General features: G+C 59.4%; 5 protein-coding genes across 5 annotated transcripts; 1 reads left to right on the top strand and 4 right to left on the bottom strand.

Moving 5' to 3' along the window:
- Positions 1-229: 229 nt before the first annotated feature.
- On the bottom strand, positions 230-9,816 carry COLE_02276 (uncharacterized protein; the record flags this gene model as incomplete). Its single annotated transcript, XM_018423738.2, has 9 exons — positions 230-709; positions 746-6,870; positions 6,907-7,119; positions 7,155-7,268; positions 7,304-7,448; positions 7,485-7,930; positions 7,962-8,235; positions 8,272-9,666; positions 9,739-9,816. 9 exons carry the CDS (start codon positions 9,814-9,816, stop codon positions 230-232), a joined length of 9,270 nt encoding a protein of 3,089 aa, XP_018277313.1.
- A 645-nt stretch (positions 9,817-10,461) lies between these two features.
- Positions 10,462-12,267, bottom strand: COLE_02275 (uncharacterized protein; the record flags this gene model as incomplete). The annotated part of the gene is made up of 2 exons (XM_018423739.2): positions 10,462-12,023; positions 12,114-12,267. 2 exons carry the CDS (start codon positions 12,265-12,267, stop codon positions 10,462-10,464), a joined length of 1,716 nt encoding a protein of 571 aa, XP_018277314.1.
- Positions 12,268-12,825: 558 nt separating this feature from the next.
- COLE_02274 (uncharacterized protein) lies at positions 12,826-13,904 on the top strand (the record flags this gene model as incomplete). The annotated part of the gene is made up of 3 exons (XM_018423740.2): positions 12,826-12,910; positions 12,942-13,044; positions 13,076-13,904. The coding sequence occupies 3 exons, from the start codon at positions 12,826-12,828 to the stop codon at positions 13,902-13,904; spliced, it is 1,017 nt and encodes a 338-aa protein (XP_018277315.1).
- Positions 13,905-13,991: 87 nt separating this feature from the next.
- COLE_02273 (uncharacterized protein) lies at positions 13,992-15,789 on the bottom strand (the record flags this gene model as incomplete). The annotated part of the gene is made up of 2 exons (XM_018420922.2): positions 13,992-15,467; positions 15,586-15,789. The coding sequence occupies 2 exons, from the start codon at positions 15,787-15,789 to the stop codon at positions 13,992-13,994; spliced, it is 1,680 nt and encodes a 559-aa protein (XP_018277316.2).
- Positions 15,790-16,320: 531 nt separating this feature from the next.
- Positions 16,321-18,878, bottom strand: COLE_02272 (uncharacterized protein; the record flags this gene model as incomplete). The annotated part of the gene is made up of 4 exons (XM_018421469.2): positions 16,321-16,521; positions 16,556-17,017; positions 17,069-17,449; positions 17,484-18,878. 4 exons carry the CDS (start codon positions 18,876-18,878, stop codon positions 16,321-16,323), a joined length of 2,439 nt encoding a protein of 812 aa, XP_018277317.1.
- Positions 18,879-18,883: the final 5 nt, after the last annotated feature.

Here is an 18,883-nt window from a genome sequence, read left to right as displayed (position 1 = left end):
GCCGCGGATCAATAATAGACTTGCGACCTCTGGAAGCGCAGGGCTTCACATTCGGACTGAACGAGCTGTTATCATCACCTGGTCAGCTGGCTAGCAATCACGAGATAAGGGCACTTCGAGGTGCTGAGATACATGCACAAATTATTCCATACTGCCATCGCCGGGTCACAAACGAGTGCATGATATGTACAATGGTATTGCTGTATGCGGGGTATGCTGTAATACAACGTTAGGTGTCGTCCTCCGCGACTGCAGGAAGCTGGTGCTCATACAACTTCAACAGCAGATCCATTCCTTCCTCGAGTGGCAGTGTGACGAAGCGGTGCGAGTAGGCGGGCAGCTCGCCCAGCGCCTGCTTGATCTGCGGGACCATCATCGCCGCGTCACCAGTCACGTCGCCCATCGCCCGCAACTTGGGAACGGGATTGTTGAACGGTCCCTCCCCGCGACGGTGGTACCGAATGAGGGGGAGAGGCTCATCAGGAGGGCCAGGCTCGTCACGCTGCCGTGTGCGCACATCACCACGGCGCTTGGCGCGGTCGAGTTGCTGCTGGTCAATGCCACGAACGAGCTTGCGGAACGAGTTGAACGCGGCTTTGAGGAAGTTGGGCATGATCTTAATGTCGGCGTCCGTGTCGCCCCATGCTACGTCGAAGTCGTACTCCACCGTCTTTGGGTTGAGAAGCTCAGTCGAATCCATCCTGAGATTCTGATGTTAATTTTTATTAACGGTAAGACGACTCACCATCTTCGGTAGAATGGCTACGTTGTTCCATCCCTTAGCGACGGCCCGGTCGATGAGCTCCCGCGCGCTCATGTCGTGGCTTTCGAAGCGGGTGACGCGGTTGCCGTCCGCCGACTGCCACTGTAAGAAATCAATGTAGAGCAGCAGCTCGCGGAGCGGGAGTCCGCCCTCAGAGCCCTGCCGGAGCAACTCTGCGCGCACAGTGCCAATGAAGAAGCGGTAGAAGGCCACGACATTTGTATCGTCGAAGTCGTCAGAAATAATCCCGACATCAAGGCCCGCCAGCTCAAAGCGCATGCGCTGAGCGGTGCGGACATGGTCTTCAGCGCCGGTGGCGTCCGTCTGCGGCTTCATAGGAAGAACAACAGTCGTGGTTGGCATTTGGTCCGACGAACGCTTCTGGCGTCGCTTAAACGCATCAGACCGCTGCGAAGCAATGCGCTTTTGCACGTCGGCCATGTCGAAGATGCTGTAAAAGTTGCCGAGAAGGCGAGGGATCGCAGGCAGTCGGAGCACGCCTGAGAATTTGCCCGCGTTCACGATAAAGTCAAGGTGCACCTGGCCAGATGGGTTTGTCGCGAGCTCCTTCCAATCGTCCACGAGTGTGACGACTGACGGCTCAAGCTGGAAGCGCACGATGTTCGTGTCAGCAATGAACAGATTGCCACTGAGATCGCCGCCTTCGATCTTCATCTGGAGCAGCTGTGAATCGCCCGGCTGAATCGTGGCGCGAGTGGAGCGCCGCACGGTTGAGAACTTCAAGCTCTCGGAGCGAAGATTACCAGATATGTCCCCCTCCGCAGTGACGAGTGTTGTCCCGATGCTCAAGTCGAGCTTGGACCGCTCGCCGTCCGAGACTGTGTTGATGATGATTGGAGTCATCTCGAGGCGAGCCTGCGTGACGGAAACGTTAGCGTCAAAGTCGATGCTGCGGAAGCGCATCACTACCGCCACGCCCAGCTTGCTGCTCGCGACAGGGTTAACAGGTATAGTAGGCGATTCAGTAGGTTTCTTGACCTCGAACTTTGGCGCAGCGTCGACCCACACGGCCATGAAGATGAGCCAAGCACTAAACGCATCGAGGCGGAACTTGACGCCGACTTGGGTGTCGACAACAATGGATAGACCGCGCTGTTGCGAGTCCTGCACTGCGTCGGCGTCGCAAAGGGCGAGGTTGAACACAAGATCCTTCGCACCTGCCTCAATGCAGCCCTGGCCTTGCTCGGCGAACTCGTGAGACAGGTAAGCTGTGACGCCCGAAACAGAGCCAGATAACGTTGTCGTGTCCTTTCCCCCCAGTAGAGTGGACGCAACAAAGCCGCCGCTTTCCCACTTGAGATCGACGAAGGCGCTTGAGTCGGGTGCGCACGACAAGCGAAGTTCGGATCGATCAATGCGTAGCGTGACTCGTAACCGGAGCTTGCCTGTCGGGGCCTCGGCGATGCGCTCCAGCGCGCGTTCTGTGATTGGCAGCGCTGACTCGGGCGAGGGCTTAGGCTGCTCCATGGGATCCGGCCTACACTTGGCTCTACGCTCGACACGAGTGACAACGTCCACGAAGAAGGGCAGAATAGTGGGGTGCAGCACGTTGTGGCTCTCGTGCACCGCGAGGTTGAAGAGCAGGGTACGCTGGTGGTCATCTGTGTTCTCCGTGCCCGAGTAGTCCGCGTAGACGGAGACGGTTGGGAGCGTGAACTTGTCCAGGTTCTGTTCCTTCGCCCATCGCCCGGGCTTCTGGTGCGTTGACATCCTGCGCTCCTTGGCAGTATGTGCAGCCTCGTTCGTACGGTGAAGTTCGACAACACCGCTGTCGAAGCGGCACGACACTTGCACGTGAACCTTCTGTGGGCTACCCACTGTATGATCTGCTGGCAAATCGTACTTCTCTGCCAGCGAGTCCGGCTGTTGGTCCGGTCCCTCAAACTTGGCCCACTCAGCGCGGTAGTCGCGCTCCATCGCAGACAGGTGCTCCTTGCCATGCTCGTATAAGTCGGCCAGGCGCGCAATTCCGTCTGCAATGTCGGGCGTGAGGGAGAGCTTGAAGTCGGAGGCCGTGCAGTTGGCAATGACGCTGAGCGAACCTGGCGCTGAGCTCATCTGAGCCTCGCTCTCAATGGACGGTAGCTCCATATAGTTCGTCGCGCGGTGGTACGTCCCCTGGAAGCTATCCGAGGTGCCTGAGTCGAACTTCTCAACGAACTGCAGCAAAGTCTGCTGCACGCGGAACCGCGCCGTCTCCGTTCGACTGGTTGTGAGGCTGATGAGGCGAACGGAGTATAACAGTGCCGGACCAGATTCCCCACCAGCGCGTTTGGCGACGTCGATAGGGGCTGCCTCGTCCAAGGGAATAGCGATACCAATACCGGTGACCTCGAGAGTGAGGAGGCGCGAGGCGAACCATGTCTCAATACCCGCGCTGCCCTCAGACATCCCACTCGCACTACCGCTGGACGAGATGCGTGATCTTTCCTTCTCCTTCTCCCGCTCCTTGTGTGCGGCATCGAGCTTCTTCAGAACTCGCGTGGTCTGCTCTTTGACCTCTGCTACCTCGTCGTGGTGCACCTTGCGCAACACGGCGATATCCGATGACCAGCTTCTGATCAGATCGCCCAACTCGCTCAGCGCTGCCACGTGCATAACAGTGTGCACCCGCGACAACGTGATGTTGAGTTTGGACGGCGTGCGTAGCGTGCCAGGAGTCTCTTCGGCGGAAACGTCGAGCACCATGGAGACGGAGCGCGTGCCGCGAAGCGGTTCGGCAGCTTGATATGATGGTCCGTCGGCCATGCGGATGATCGAGAGGCCGACATGATTGGCTTTGGCCGTCCACTGGAGTTTGGAGGCTTCAATGTTCGATGCAGAGCCCTGGAGCCGGAGTGCCTCAAACATGAGTGTGGGCGGGACATTGTCCGCGCGCAGGCCGACACGGACACCATCCACACTGGCCTGAATACGGAACTCGAGGGGCGACTTGACTGGCTTCGTAAGGAGGGTAGGTGGAACGTCCAGATGAGGCGTGGACTCCTTCGAGCCCCGCACTTCACGGATAACAGCGAGCACATCATTGCCGAGGCGCTGGTGTAAAGAGAGCAAGCGGTCGAGGACAGCCGGTTTGAGTATACCAGTGAACATGCCGAGCTTGACCTTGGCAGAGAGAGAAGGGTGCTGCTTCGGATCGCGGTAAGTCGCTGTTATCGTGATGGACGGGAGATGAATGATGGATGAGTCCTTTGTCTTGACGCGATTGACGGAGGGATACGCGCCAACGACCTGCGGCGCCACCTGCAGACCAAATTGGAGATGATCTGGTGAGCCATTCCTGTAGGCATACACCTGACCCATGTCCCAGCCAAGCCAAAGCCTTTTGGCTGCGCGAGCCTGCATGCGTGCGGAGCGCACAACAAGGTCGAGAGCCATTGAGCGCAGGACTGTACCACGCTGAGGCTGGACAGGACGTGCGTGCGGCGACGCCTCTTGGAATGCCTTGCGACGCTCATTGACCACTTTCGTGTGCTCGATCGTTGGCACGTAAAGCGGGTAATGGCTGCGTCGCCAGTCCTGCCCGAAGTCAAAGAAGGCTTTGAGTTGCGGGCGTGAGTCAAACTCGAAGGCATCCACGCTGAACGCGAGTCGAGCGGAGCCACCCTTCGGGTCGAAATTGTCCATCTTCGAGTCCGCAGTGCATCCGACCCCGCGGATCACGGACAGGACGAGTTCACGATCCTTGTCCTTTTCGGTGTCGTCTGGAATAATGTCCACGGCCTCACGGAGAGTAGCGCGCACAAACTGGCAGTTGAGCAAGAAGGCGTTGCGCTCCACGCAGCGCGACTCAGCGATGCCTTCAGTACGCCGGCTGCGCTCAACGGTGGTTGATGCTTGAGCGCCGGTGAAGACGAAATCGAGACGCATGCCCCCCGCCGAGACGGCCGCAGAGAGATCGCCAAGGTGGACGTCCACAACCACCCTGGACGCCTCGTCAATAGCGTGCACCACGGGCAGTTCATGGATCGCCTCGCGGTGGGTGTCGATATGATCGAGCACGGCATCATAGGCGCTCACAATGCTGTTATGTAGATCAACAGCCAAACGGCCAACAGTGATCAAAGCTTGGAATGTAGTCATCGGCAGGTCGCCCTCCCACACCAAGTGCCGATCGCTTCCGAATGTCACGTTTTCGATAGTGATCGCGCTGGCAGCGATGGCGCCAGTTTCAAGTAGGCGGCCGTAGTGACGGAGCAGAAGAGCATCAATTCCGAAAAAGACAGTAACCGACGAGTCCATGCGCGACTCGGGTGTGAGCCCTGCGCGGTCGAGGTGCTTTCCAAAGGCCTTTCGGAGATAGGGCTGCGCAAGAAGAACGTGCTCATTGACAGTGGGCTCGTCGAGACGGAGGAGCCATTCCATCACGTTCTTGGACATCTCCTCCTTGGGCGGTCGCTGTGGAGACGACTCGAGTCGTTGCCTCTCCATGCGCATCCAATGGCGCAGACGGGCAATGGTAAACCAGCCGATGTCCTGCCGCAGGCTTCGTTGATCGTTGAACTGCAGCGCGTACGAGCTTTCGTACATAAAGTTCGGGAGTGACATTGTCAAGCCCTCCTCGACAGTCTCACTCAGGACATCGTAGATGACGTCCGCAACGCAGAGACCGGCGCAATGCGAAGGAAGCGTTTCCACCACAGGCTTCCAGGTATCAACGAGGTATGATACAACTGGAACGCCGGGGGTTGCGGCCTGCAACATGCAGTCAAGCGCCTTGAGCTGGACAGTTTTCTTCCCTGGCTCCTCGTTGAAAGTCGCATGAAGTCGCGCGGCGGCCAGCCGGACGTACGGCAAGATACCGTCACCACGAGGAGCGGTATCAAAGTTCGGCACATCTATGAGCGACACATTGTTGTGCGATGTATCCTGCTTCAGGAGCGTCACGCAGAAACCGCGCACTTCAGCGGTCGCCGACGAGCTGGTGGCCGTCGAGTCAGGTACGGGCGTTTCCAGGAATCGAACTGCCGGCGAGTCCAGCGTGCAATGAACGATAGACTCAGGGTGCTGAAAGCTACCCAGCACAAGGCGCAGGTCAACTTGAGGCACACTCACGTCGTAGAGAGTCGACCCCGCCTTCTTGGCGCTCTTGAGAACCGCCGTTACGTGGTCATCAAGGAGCCTGTCCAGAAGAACCTCGCGCGGCACTGCGGCAGTGCTCATCCCGCCTGAAACATTTGCAACCGCGCGCAGTGTGTCCGGGTTGAGCTCAATTATTGTCTTGTCAAGGTTGATGCGCATTATGCTTCCGTCCGTAATAGTCAGCGGGATGAACGGTTCACCCTGTGCGTCTGCGCTGCACATTGCGGGCGGGGACTCGGAAGGGTAATCAAACAGGCGTGCCGCTCGTAACTGGATCTTCCTGATGGTCTTGAGGCGATCTTCCAGCACGGTCGCCATATCCTCAGATTTGGATGGCCGTGCTGTTGTGATTACCTCCTCGGACAGAGCATCATCGATAGGTGTGACGGTATCGTATGACTCGGATGAGGAGGAGGCTTGGTCGTTGACCGACGAGAAGCGCTCCTCGCGAGCAGCCTGCTGAGCACGTTTCTTTCGCGCGATGCGGGAGTGTGAAATTGTGTGAGACGCGCCATTGCTGTCGGTCTCCGAGTCAGATGACTCATAAGGGGGGTCGTCCTCAACAGCTGTCTGGAGGGGCTCGAAAACTGGCAACTGCACGAGCTGAGGGCGGGGCACATATACGTCAAACAGATGTCGCCCATTGACGCCGTCATCGTACGCCCCATACAGGTAGGGTATCCGCCGCGTCGGCTCATCCTCCTTCCGCAGGAATTTCTGTTGCTCGGCGGCCTCCTCCTCCCATCCCTTCGGCATCTTGTAGGTGTCAAGTGAGAGGCCCGTAGATACTGAGCCGACAGGCTCCCAGCGCTTGGTCTGTTTGCTCCTATGCAGCACATGCACAGCCACACTGGGGACACCAACGCCCATCACCGACCTGCATGACTTGGAAGCCATGGAGCTTGTGTCAATGAACAGACCTTTGGACAGCTCCACGGCGATTCCAGAATTGCCCGAGGAAAGGAGCGCAGTGACGTGCGCAACGGATACCTTGACGAACGTTGCTGGCGTCAGCTACCCAGTGCAACTCAACTGCCTACCATCTGGAGGCGTCTCGGATATATAGACAGACGCCGGCGCGTTGTCGTGGTCGGTCCAATTGTACCCCACGGCCGTGCCAACTGACGCAAGTGTCTCCTTGAACGCAGGTGAGAGGAAGGCAGAGACACGAGGGACTGAGATCTCCCACAAACACACATATGTGGTGGCTTGGGGCTGTGGCCCAAATAGGCGATTTGCCTTGATTTCAACGCCTGGTGTCAGCAAAGACCTAGGTAAGGAAGCTCACCTTCTACAAATACAACATCTTGGTCTCGCTGGAGAGGCGCGGAGAGCTCCACATAGCTCTGTGCGATATTATTACAGGCAACATAATAAGTCGGGGCGATGTCAAGGGACATTTCTGGGGTAAGCGAATCACACTGGGCGGAAGCTCACCCATCTGATACTCGTTGTTCTTCAAGTCAAGTTGAAGCTGGGGAACAGGAGCGGCGATGCCCTTAGTGGCGGAGTATATCTGATCGGATAACAAAACAAGGGAGTCACGTACGTCCACGGTGAGGTGGATTGCGAATGGGTCGGACTAGGTGTCAGCTATCGGCCCAATGTGGAAGCGCACTTTGCCTGGGCGATACTTCTCTTCGATGGGATCGCCCACGGCCTCTCGGCTGTGATCAAACTTTTCGAGGAACTCCTGCATCGTGGAGAATTGGGTGAACTCGCCAAAGTAGTTGTCTTTGACGCAGAACATTCGGCGAATGACCCAGCCCAAAGCAAGAAAGGCGACGCCCTCGGCTTCGATATGCAGCTTGAGCTTCTCAACGTGGTCGGGTTGTGGCCGAGCATAATACCGGTACGAGCCGGAGACTCGTATGTCGCCTATCCGGCCAACCTCGAGGGAGGGTGTGCCATATGTGCGATGGGTGTCCCAGCTGGGCAGGGACAGCTCAACAATGGCGTTCTTCGCGTCGACGGTGAAAGGAACAACGGAGAACTCGGGGCGGTATCTTGTGGACGCCACGGCCACATATGCGTCCATGCGTGGGCCTTTGATGTCCATGAAGGCTGACGTTAGCTGGACCGAGAGTTGACTCACCGTTGTGGTCTTTGGAGCGGGGGACGTCCACAATATTGAAGTCGTTGATGTACAAGTGAATGATATGCTTGATCAGAGAGAATCGGAAGCTGTAGTGCATGGGCACGAAGTGTCTGAAGTCTCCGATTGTGCCCGAGCTCCAGTCTTTGGAGAGGTCCGCAATCAGAGCAATATGTTCGCGGAGTAGCCAGATTTCCGGCGTGTCGAGGGTGATGTCAATGCCCCAGTTGCGTTGCGCGTTCCACACGAGAGGGTTGGGCATGGTCATGGACAACTGGTTGTCAGCTAACGCCTCAATAATAAAGTTCACCTTGCATGTCTTCGCGACAACAAACGTCTGCAAGTTGACACTCGAAGCAATGCTCAGTGAGTCAAGATGCAACATCAACATGGAGTCGTAACCCTGTTGCGTCGCAATCTGCGACTGGGTGTACCCGACGGACGAATTAGGGCCAACCTCAACATCAAGCCAACCGTACCGTCGCTGCGTGTCTGGCTTAGCATTGTCCCACTGCCAGTCCTTAGACGGTTCTCGAGTGGGGATTCGCAGCGTCGTCTTCTCTGTCATGTTGACGTTGACGGCGAGGATGGCGTGAAGGCGTTTGTCGCCAACCTTCAGACGCGCCCGTGGCTCAGAGTCGAAGAATATGGACGGGGTGAAAGCCTTCTGCAGGGCATCACGCTGTCTATCTGTCCACGGTCCGTAGTTGACATTGCCGCCGTGCAGGGTGACGTCAACGCCCCATTCAGGTGGGAGTTCGATGTTGCCGATTGTGTCGTTCAGATCGACATCGAGGCGGTCTATGACCTCTGGCACCACCCCTGGGGTATCGGAGTAGTAAGTGAAATCGAGGGCGCGCGTCGAGAGAATGGTTGCGACTTTGGCATACTGATTCTCTTGTGCATGCAGATGCACGCCCTCGACTTTCTCGTCTGGCAACCTGTAACGTGCCAAGCCTTTCCACACGCGGTCAGCTGGCAAGCCAACAACCGGCGGTACAGATAGTCGTGGGTCGTACAAGAAGTCAAAGCGTTTCGCGAGCCAGTGAAATCCTGGGAAAGAAGAGATGGCCGATGGCGGTTCCAGTTGAATGCGGCTATCGCGCTCAACGAGATCATCATAGATCCGCTTGCCGTGCGCGAGAAGCGGACCAGAGTAATCAGTATTGGTGCGCATCAGCACAGTCACGTCGGAAAGTGCCATGTTGATCGACATGCGGTATAGATCGCAATGCGAGCGCGGCTCCGAGATCTCGATCGTGCCATCTGCGCGCTTGTAGTCAACAATGAGCACCATAGGCGTCGCGTCCGAGCCGAGTACGACGGAGCCACTGTCGATCTTAATCTCGAGGGGCAGTGCCTCAGAAAGCCAGCTGAGCGTCTCTGCCTCTTGCCGATGCTCAATGCGTGTCTCGACGGGCTTGGGCACCTCGCTTGCTGGACTTTCGGGCTCGTTCGGCATAGACGAATGCCGGCTGTGGGGATGTGTGCGGCGCTGACGTGCAGCGGAGCGCGACGGCTGTGCGCTCGAGCTAGCGCTCTCGGTCGGGCTGAGCTCGCTGCCGTTGGCCGCCTTCTCTTGCTCTGCCTGTGCGGCTTCGTGCTTCTTCATGCGCTCGACGATCGCATCGTACGCCGGGGTTCTATTGAAGCAGAAGACCTCAAGACCATCGAGCTTGGCGGCGATCCGGCAAGGCAGACGTGCTGCAATCAGCGAGGTTCTTGGGCACGGATGACCGGGTTTGGGCCTTCCCAGACGCGCGCGGGCCAAACTCACCGCGCTTCGGGTTGGAGGACTGCGAGTCGCCCTCTTGCTGCACGCGCAGCTTCCAGTATCGAAACGTGATATTGCCATGGAGAACGCGACAGGACAGATTGCTCGAGTGATACTCTACGTCGCGGAAGGCGATACGGCCCGCTAGTGGTGATATTTGGAAGGATCCGATGACAATGTACGCATTGTATTTGCGCCACGCGACGAGTCGAATGACCCACGCAAGACAGGAGCCAAATATGCGGTTCCAGTAGAAGAGAAAGGCCGAGACAACAATGACCACGACAATGAGCTCGGCGAGGAAGAGCCAGTTGACGGGATTGCCACCCATAATGAGGAATTGGGATGATGTCGTTCGCGCAGGGGATTAGAAGCGCATGATCGCCGATGACGGCAAGAGAATGGTGGACAAAGACGGCCGTCGAGTTGGATGAGCGACAGCTGTCCCAGCCTTGTGAGAGGAAATGAGAGAGAGTTGTGAAGAATGGAGAGAGGTTGAGAGTTGGGATCGCTATGGGAGATGCACTGGGCGGCGCAACGCGCTTCGGGGGGGTCTCGATTGATTTCAGGCACCGGACAGGCACCAACCACCACCCCTCTCCCGTCGTTGTGATGAGACAGAATGATGTCCTTCTCGATCTGCCATTCACTGATCACTCATGCGACAAGCGCTTCACAAGATTACATACAACCGACCGTTCACCCCGATCTCTCATATTCATGCGCTCAAGCAGCGCGCGCAGTTGACAGCTCGATGTGCTCCACCTCCTGAGCCTTGCTCTCGGCCTGCGCAGCCTCAGCTCGGCTGCGCACGGCGGCGACTTGGCGGGGGAAGACAAAGCCGTCCCACTCCTTCCGCACCGACGCTTCGAGGCAGTCACGGTAGTTCTTGAGGCCGCCGAGGTAAAACAGCACCGAGTGTTGCTTCCCAGGAATGTTGGCACCAAAGATCCAGCTCTGTTCTTTGGCGAAAAGCGTAGCGCCGGCGATAGCCTTGCACGTCTCGGTCCACGCGTCCTCAGCCTCCTGAGTGGCCTCGACGACGCCCCCACGTGTCTCTGAAGCCTGCACAAGACGCGTGATAAACTCCACCTGCGTTTCAATCGCCGCAACGATGTTGACGAATGGCCCGTTTGGCCCAACCACCATGAACATGTTGGGAAAGCCCGCAGTCATGAGGCCCATGTATGACGTCGGCGCTGGGTTCCAGTGCGCGTTGATGTGCTCGCGTCCTCTCAGGTCCAGCTTGCGGTAGTTGCCGTCGACAGCGTCAAAGCCGGTGGCGAGCACAAGCACATCGAGCTCATGCTCGCGCCCGTCGGTGGTGATGACGCCGCGCGTTGTGATGCGCTCGATCGGTGTATCACCCTCGCGGATGCTCACGAGCTCCACATTCTCGCGGTTGTACACCTCGTAGTACTCATGGTTGCACAGCGGGCGTTTGGCGTACGGCGTGCGCGGTGTGAGCCGCTCCGCCGTCTTTGGATCCTTCACCGCCTCCTTGATCTTCTTGCGGATGAACGCAGCTGCGGCCTCGTTCGCCTCAGGATCAGTCGCAATGTCACTGAAGGTGCCAAACATGTAATAGAATCCGTTACCGCGATCCCACGCTTGTTGGAACACGCGCTCTCGCTCTTCGGCTGAGACGGACATGGCCGGCACCTTGCTCTCCTCGAATCCAAAGGCGACGGCCGAGGAGCGGACCTGCGGCCAGATCTCTCCCCACTTCGCTTTGTACCCCTCGACCTCGCCGTCATCGACACTCCCGTTCCCGCTCGGCACAGAGTACTGCGGCGAGCGCTGGAAGACCGTAAGCTTGTCTACCATCGGCGCAGACGCCACGATAAACTGGCATCCAGTTGAGCCAGTCCCGATGATGCCGACTCGCTTGCCCTTGATGTCGAGGTCGGCTGGATACTCAGCCGTGTGGACGAGCCGGCCCTTGAAATCCGCCAAACCCGGAATCGCGGGCCAGTTTGTGGTGCTCAGGAGGCCTAGCGCCGTCACGACGTACGTTGCTGTTACTGTGCGTCCGTCTGCCGTGCGGACAGTCCACCGCCCAGCATGGTCGGACCACGCCATGCCCACGACTTCGGTGCTGAGCTCAATGTCGCGCGCCAGGTCGAACCGCCGCACCGTCTCCTCGAGGTAGGCCAGAATGTCCGGCTGGTCGATGTACTTGCGCTGCCACTCCCAATCCGCAAGCAGCTTCTCGTCAAACGAGTACCGATAGAAGGGGCTCTCGGTGTCGCTCATCGCGCCGGGATACTTGTTCCAGTACCATGTACCTGAACATCAGTGTGCTCCTAGTGAAATACCCGGGCGACCCGCCGTCGCCTGTTATCCGGCGACACCGTCATCACTGCCCAGGTACCCACCTCCAACGCCGTGACCCTTCTCAAAGAGGTGCACATTGAGGCCGAGCCGATCACGCAACATGTACAGCTGGTACAAGCCCGCGAAGCCGGCACCAATGATGACCGCGTCATAGTGAGAGTCGTTGGCAGTTGGGGTGGTGTTCGTGACTGTCATGGTAACTGTGGGGGCTCAAGATGCCTGTACACTGCTAACATAGAACATGTGCGCGTGTCCCGATCAGTCGTCATGTGATCACATGGCTACGCTATCAGATCATGCCGAGAAGCCGAGCGGCTTCGCGCCGCCAGGAGTGAGAATCACACACGATATGCCAGGAGGCGAAACGGATGAGGTATTGTCTCGGATATCGCCGTCGCCGATGGTGGACAGATTTCAGCACGTTTGAACTGCAGCCTGGGAAAGCCTCACTCAAACTCTCGTCCTTCTACGCACAACCTGAGTTTGCACCTCGTATAACATATTTGCGACGCAAAGCGGAGTGTAGAGCAGCTCAGCAGTCCTTGAAAGAGAGGACGGACTCGCAGATCAAAGTACAGAATGACGCAACCCCGAAACAGTACGTTAGTCGGTTTCCGAAACCCGTGCGGATCGAACGCTGGACTAGAGCCATAGCCCAGCCGCGACATAGCATTTCAATGAATTTGAAACCAAAAGTGCTATGCCCTTCGATATTATTCCTCCTTATCAATCGCATTATAAACCGACCTCTCAATGACTACTCACGCCGACTTCAACGACACCACGACGGCGGAGGAGGTCGTGGCCGTGTTCGCGGACCAGATCGCGGGCCGCACAGGTGGAGCTGCCCGAGGCGCTGCTAACCGCAGTTGCGATCACCGGGCCCTCCGTAGGCGGCATTGGCTTTGAGACGGCACGCGCCATCGCGAGCCAAGGCGCCTCGGTCATCCTCGTGGGGCGGAGCATGGACAAGTACGGAGTCCATCAAACACGCTGACGGGAGATTGGAGGAGGCGCGCGACACGATCTTGCAGCAAACGCCTGGCGCGTCGCTCGCCCTCGTCACGCTCGACTTGGGCTCGCTCGCGTCTGTCCGTGCCGGCGCGGCGGAGATCGCCAAGGCCGCTGGCGGGCGGCTCGACGTGCTGATCAACAACGCGGGCGTGATGATGACGCCGTTCAGCCACACCGTCGACGGCTTCGAGACGCAGTGGGGCACCAACTACGTCGGCCCGTGGCTGCTCACCAACCTCTTGCTGCCGGCGCTGCTTGCTGCTCCATCCCCGCGCGTCGTGTTCGTCAGCTCGGCCGGCCACCGCACCACCGACATCCGGTGGGACGACCCCAACTTTGCACGCGGATACGACGGCCTGCTCGCGTATGGGCAGGGTAAGACGGGCGCCAACCTCAACGCTGTGGCGCTTGCGGCCAAGTTCCCGCGGCTCACGGCCATCTCCCTGCATCCCGGCGGCATACAGACCAACCTCATGAACCACCTTACGGCGGCGGACATGCCGGCGCTCAGCGACATGCTCGAGGCGGACGGGAGCAGCAAAAGCAGCTGGAAGACGCCGAGCCAGGGCGCTGCTACTACCCTCGTCGCAGCCTTCGACCCCAAGCTCACGGAAGTCAATGGGACGTATCTCGTCGACTGCCAGATCGCCGAACTCAAGGAGACCGGGCCGAGCCCGGGTAAGAGCATGGCCGAGCTCACTTATGTCGCGCCATACTCGCTTGACCCTGTGCGCGCGGAGCGTCTCTGGCGCATGACCGAGGAGATTGTTGGGGAGAAGTTTGGGCCAGAGGATGTGAAGCCGACAGCAACTGCGTAGAAGCTAGACCCCGCATTGATCCAGCCATGCATAAGAGTACAAATCAACTGTCCGAGACATCCTCCTTCGTAATCTGCGACTCTGACCTCATCCCCACACGGTAGCAGGCGAGCTAAGGTTCTTGCCGATGGCAACGAGCTTCTTGTTCAGGAACTCGTCTGTGCCCTCGTACCCGCCCTCCTTGCCGTAACCCGACTGCTTGACACCGCCGAAGGGTATGAAGGCCTGGGAGATGGCGCCGGTGTTGGCGCCGACCATGCCGACCTCTAGCGCTTCCGCGACGCGGAAGATGCGGTCTGCGTCGCGCGAGAAGAAGTACCCGGCCAGCCCGACGTCGGCGCGGTTAGCCATCTCGACGACGTGCGCCTCGTCGCGGAACTTGATGAGCGCCGCGAGGGGCGAGAACGTCTCCTCCTCATCCAAGATGCACTCGGTCGGCACGTCGACGATGACCGTCGGCTGCACGGCGTTACCCTCGCGCTTGCCGCCGGCGATAACGCGGCCGCCGGCCTTGACGAGCGCGTCGACGTGGCTCTGCCACTTGTCCGCTGCCGCAGCGTTGATGAGCGGCCCGTGGGTTACGCCGTCGTCAAACCCGGGCCCAACCTTGAACTTGTTCACCTTCTCAGCGAGCTGCTTGGCGAACGTGTCGTAGATGCTCTCATGGACGTAAATGCGGTTGGCGCACACGCATGTCTGTCCCGATCCACGGAACTTGGAGGCGATGGTGCCTGCCACAGCGGTGGGGATGTCGGCGTCATCAAAGACGATGAGCGGGGCGTTACCGCCGAGCTCGAGGGAGAGCTTCTTGAGCGTGCCCGCCGCTTGGGCGGCGAGGATCTTGCCCACGCGCGTGGAGCCAGTAAAGCTGACCTTCTTGATGAGGGGGTTGGTCGTGAGCTCCTTGCCGACCTCCTGGAGGTTCTTGTCAGTCGTGATCGAGTTGATCACGCCGTCGGGCACGCCGGCGCGGCGCATGAGCTCCATGATTGCCTGGTTGGTGAATGGAGTGTTCGGGTCGGCCTTGACGACGGCGGTGCAGCCGGTCGCGATGACAGGCGCGGCCTTGCGTGTGATCATTCCGGCAGGGAAGTTCCATGGCACGAGCAACGAGCAGACGCCGATGGGCTGCTTGATGACGAGGTTGCGCTGCCCCGGGATCGCAGAGGCAAGAACATCACCGCGCTGACGGACACACTCGCCGGCAAACCATGCGCAGAACGAGGCAGAGTACAGCACCTCTCCATACGCGTCCGCCCAGCTCTTGCCGTTCTCCCAGACGATGAGGCGTGCAATGTCATTCGCATGTTCGATGAACAGGTCGTTGAGACGCAACAGCATCTTCTGCCTGTCGAGAATGCTGCTGTTGCGCCACGTCTTGAACGTCTCGTGCGCGACGCGGACAGCCTCGGCTGCATCCTGGGCGGTCATGTCCGGCATGCTGCCGATGACATTGCCGGTGGCGGGGTCGCGCACGTCAAAGCGCCCGCCGTCGGACGCATCAACATGCTTGCCGTTCACGATTCCGTGAGGCACGACAAGGGAGGGGTCATCAAGGCCGAGCTTAGGTCAGCGGAGGGTCTGAGAAGCTGAGGTGAAGATGAGAACTCCGAAAGACCTCATTCTATTTCGACGCCTGGCAGTGACTCCATGCCAGCCACGGTGCGCCTCCAACACTCACAGCGTTCTCCTTGGTCACGTTGGGGCGCTGGGAAGCGTAGCGCTTAGCGTCGACAGTCATGGCCGACAGTGGTAGGCGGGTCCGGTGGACGGCGGTGGTGAGAGAGCGCAGGGCTCCGAGGGTGCGGACGGACTGTACAGAGCTCACACAAGGAGCTCGGGATACGCGAGGGACAAGACGGGTGACGGGGGCGAGTGCGCGCATGCTGACTTTATACTCTGCGTGATGGAGAGGTTGCAAAAAGCACCTGCATGACTTCGATACCTTGTTACCTCCTCCCAGCAGCAGCCCACCAAGACCGGTGGAGGTGGATGACGCGAGACGACCGAGACCGGCGGGGCTAAGCGAGTTCCTGAGCCGGATTTGACCTTTTGCCATGCTTATCTGACCTTTTGGCCACTCGACGCGAGCAATCTGACCTTCTGCATCTGACCTTGCGGTTGAGACGGAAAATGCGTTCCGCTTGCCGCTGTGCTACGCGATGCGATGCCAGCGACGATTTGGCTTTCTGCTGGCCCAGAATGTGGCGGGAAGTCGGTAACCGGAAATCGGAGACGATGAGGCGAGGGTGACAGCAGGACAGATGACACGTGAAAGACGCGCGGAATGCGGAGGGTGTGTTTGGAAGCTAATCAAAGGTGATGCGAGTGGCAATTACACCGAACGCCGAGTCTGGCTCCCGGTCCTTGACCAGCTAGACATACAGATGCATCCGATCGCAACAAGAATCTACCCCTATTCCCCGCGCAAGAGCCGCAGCGCGAGCTCTTCATCGTCCTCAAGCGCGGCGTCGCGGCGTTTCTTGGACGGCCGCTTCGCGTCAGGCTCGGGCGAAGGCGAGCGTGCTGGTGATCCCTCCGAGTCGTACTCGCCGTCCGGTGCCCCGATGTACGCGATTGGCTCGCCCTCCTCGTCGGACATGTACTCCTCCCGCATCTGGAGTTAGCTTGTATGCAGTGAACCAGCCTACCTTCCGCTCCGCCTCCTTGCGCTTGCGCTTCTTCTCGCGGCGCTTCTCGCGAGCCACTTGGCGGTCGATAACATCTGCCTCGCGCATACGAGCGTTCTCGGCCTCAACGAAGGCGCGGCGCGCCTCCTCGGCCTTGGCCGCGCTCTCCGCCTCCTCGCCGTGGGCGTAGAAGTCACGTGCCTCGCCTTCCTCGTCGAAGACGAGCTTGGTCGGGACGCCACGCGCCTTGATCTGCCCCTTGCGCGTTGCTGCGCTCTTGAGCTTGCGCTTGGACAGGTCGGCCGAGGTAGTGAGCTCCTCGTCGCTGGACAGGTCCAAGTCGTGATCCCGGCGCGCGAGCGTGAAGACGTCGTCGTCGTCGTCCTCATGTGCCACAAGCTTCGTGTAGTGCTCTGTAAGGACGCCCTGGTTCTTGCGCTCGAACATACGGTCGTACTTTGTCCGTACGGGGGCGGGCTTGCGCTGAGTGTTAGTCAACAGTGTATACGAGTGTCGCAGATCGAGATAACTCACGGGTGCAGAGTCATCCTCTTCACTTCCGCTCCCCGAACTGGAGCCGTCCACGCTGTCTTCCCCGCTGTCGGACTCGCCCTCGCTCTGGGACCCGCTGACCTTCTCATCCTCGCCATCGCTCTCCTCCTCGCTCCCACTCTCTTCGTCGCCACTCTCAGCCTCGCTGTCGCTCGCCAGACGCTGGTGGATGATCGTCGGCCCGCTGTCGTCCTTCTCGCCTCCAGCACGCCCCTTGGCCTTCTTAGCCGTCTCGAGAAGCTTGATCTGCGGTGCACCCGGCAAGCCCATGCTCGCAGAGTACGCCTCGGCAGGGTACTCGGAGAGCTTGAACACGCTCTTGTCCTTCTGGATGTGGATAGCGCGCATGTAGGAAATGAATGCCTGCCTGTCAGCTTGGGTCACGGCCTTCACTCACCCTCTGGCCGAGGTACTTGATCTCCGGGTCCTTGAAGCAGAGGTTCTGCATCGACTGGGCGAGGTTGGGCATCTTGCTCTCCTTGATCTTGATGCGCTTGACGTCGATCTTCTTCTCCGCCCAGCGCGCGACCATACCGGCCTCCTCGCTCGGCGTGAGCAGACACAATCCCTTGCCCTCGCTCTGGTAGCGCGCAGTCCGGCCCACACGGTGAATGTAGCTGTCGACATCGTCGGGGCAGTCGAGCTGCACGACCCAGTCGACAGCGGGGAAGTCAAGGCCGCGCGCCGCCACGTCCGTGCAGATCATGAGCGCGTTGTTGCTCGAGCTGAACTTCTGGAAGATGGTCATGCGCGTCGCCTGCTTCTGCTTACCGTGCAGGTGCATGAGGGGCAGACCGGGGTGCATGCGGCGGAACGTCTCGAAGATGAAGCGTACTTGCTTGCCACTCGTGACGAACACGACGCCCTTCATCTTGAGGTGGCTTTTGATGAAGCCCCACAGCGCGTCCAGCTTGCGCTCGAGAGGCACAACGGCGTAGAACTGCTCGAGGTTGGCGGGCATCGCCTCGTCGTCCGTGATCGTGTTGATATACAACGGGTCGTGGAGGGAAAGCTCAGCAAGGCTGGCCACGTCCTTGCTCTGTGTTGCCGAGTAAAGCAACGTCTGGCGGTCGGCGCGCGCCGCAGCTGACGGGGAGAAGTGCTGGACAATGGCTCGCAGCGCCGGCAAGAATCCCATGTCCAACAGCCGGTCCGCCTCGTCCAAAACCAACACCTTGACACTCATGCTCTCGAAGCCAACTGTGCTGTCAAGGTGCTGGAGCAGACGGCCGGGGGTGCAGATGAGGATGTTCATGCGGGCGAGACGCTCGCGCTCCTCCTTGAGCGGCTTGCCACCAATAACGAGGCCGGCGGAGAACATGTGGAAGCGCCCGATGTCACGCAGCGCGTTGAACGTCTGGACCGCCAGCTCTCGCGTCGGTGAGATAACCACGGCGCCCAGACCGTCCATCGCGCCCCAGCGCTGCAGGTACAGTCGCTCGAGGAGGGGGATGAGGAAGGCGAGCGTCTTGCCGCTGCCTGTGCGCGCGGCGCCGAGGATGTCGCGGCCCTGCAGCGCTGGCACCATAGAAGCAGCCTGGATAGGCGTCGGCTCGACGAAATGCGACGCCTTGAGGCCGCTCAGCGTTGGCTTCGAGAGCGGCAGCTGCGAGAAGGTCGTGATTTCTTTTGGTGGTTCGAACGAGTTGATCTTGGCCTGCAGCTCGCGCAGCTCGTCGTCGGCACGGTTGCGCTTGGCCTGGTTCGTCTTGACGCGGCCCTTGGGTGCGTTCTTCCCCTTGGCCGCCTTGCGGGGCTTGGAGGACGATGCCTTGGCCTCGATGAACGGCATGGTGA

This window comes from Cutaneotrichosporon oleaginosum, assembly GCF_008065305.1.
Source record: "Cutaneotrichosporon oleaginosum strain ATCC 20508 chromosome Unknown ATCC20508_contig02, whole genome shotgun sequence".
Lineage (NCBI taxonomy): Eukaryota > Fungi > Basidiomycota > Tremellomycetes > Trichosporonales > Trichosporonaceae > Cutaneotrichosporon > Cutaneotrichosporon oleaginosum.
The sequence above is the reverse complement of the archived record's forward strand: the minus strand, read 5'-3'. Positions and strand labels throughout refer to the sequence as shown.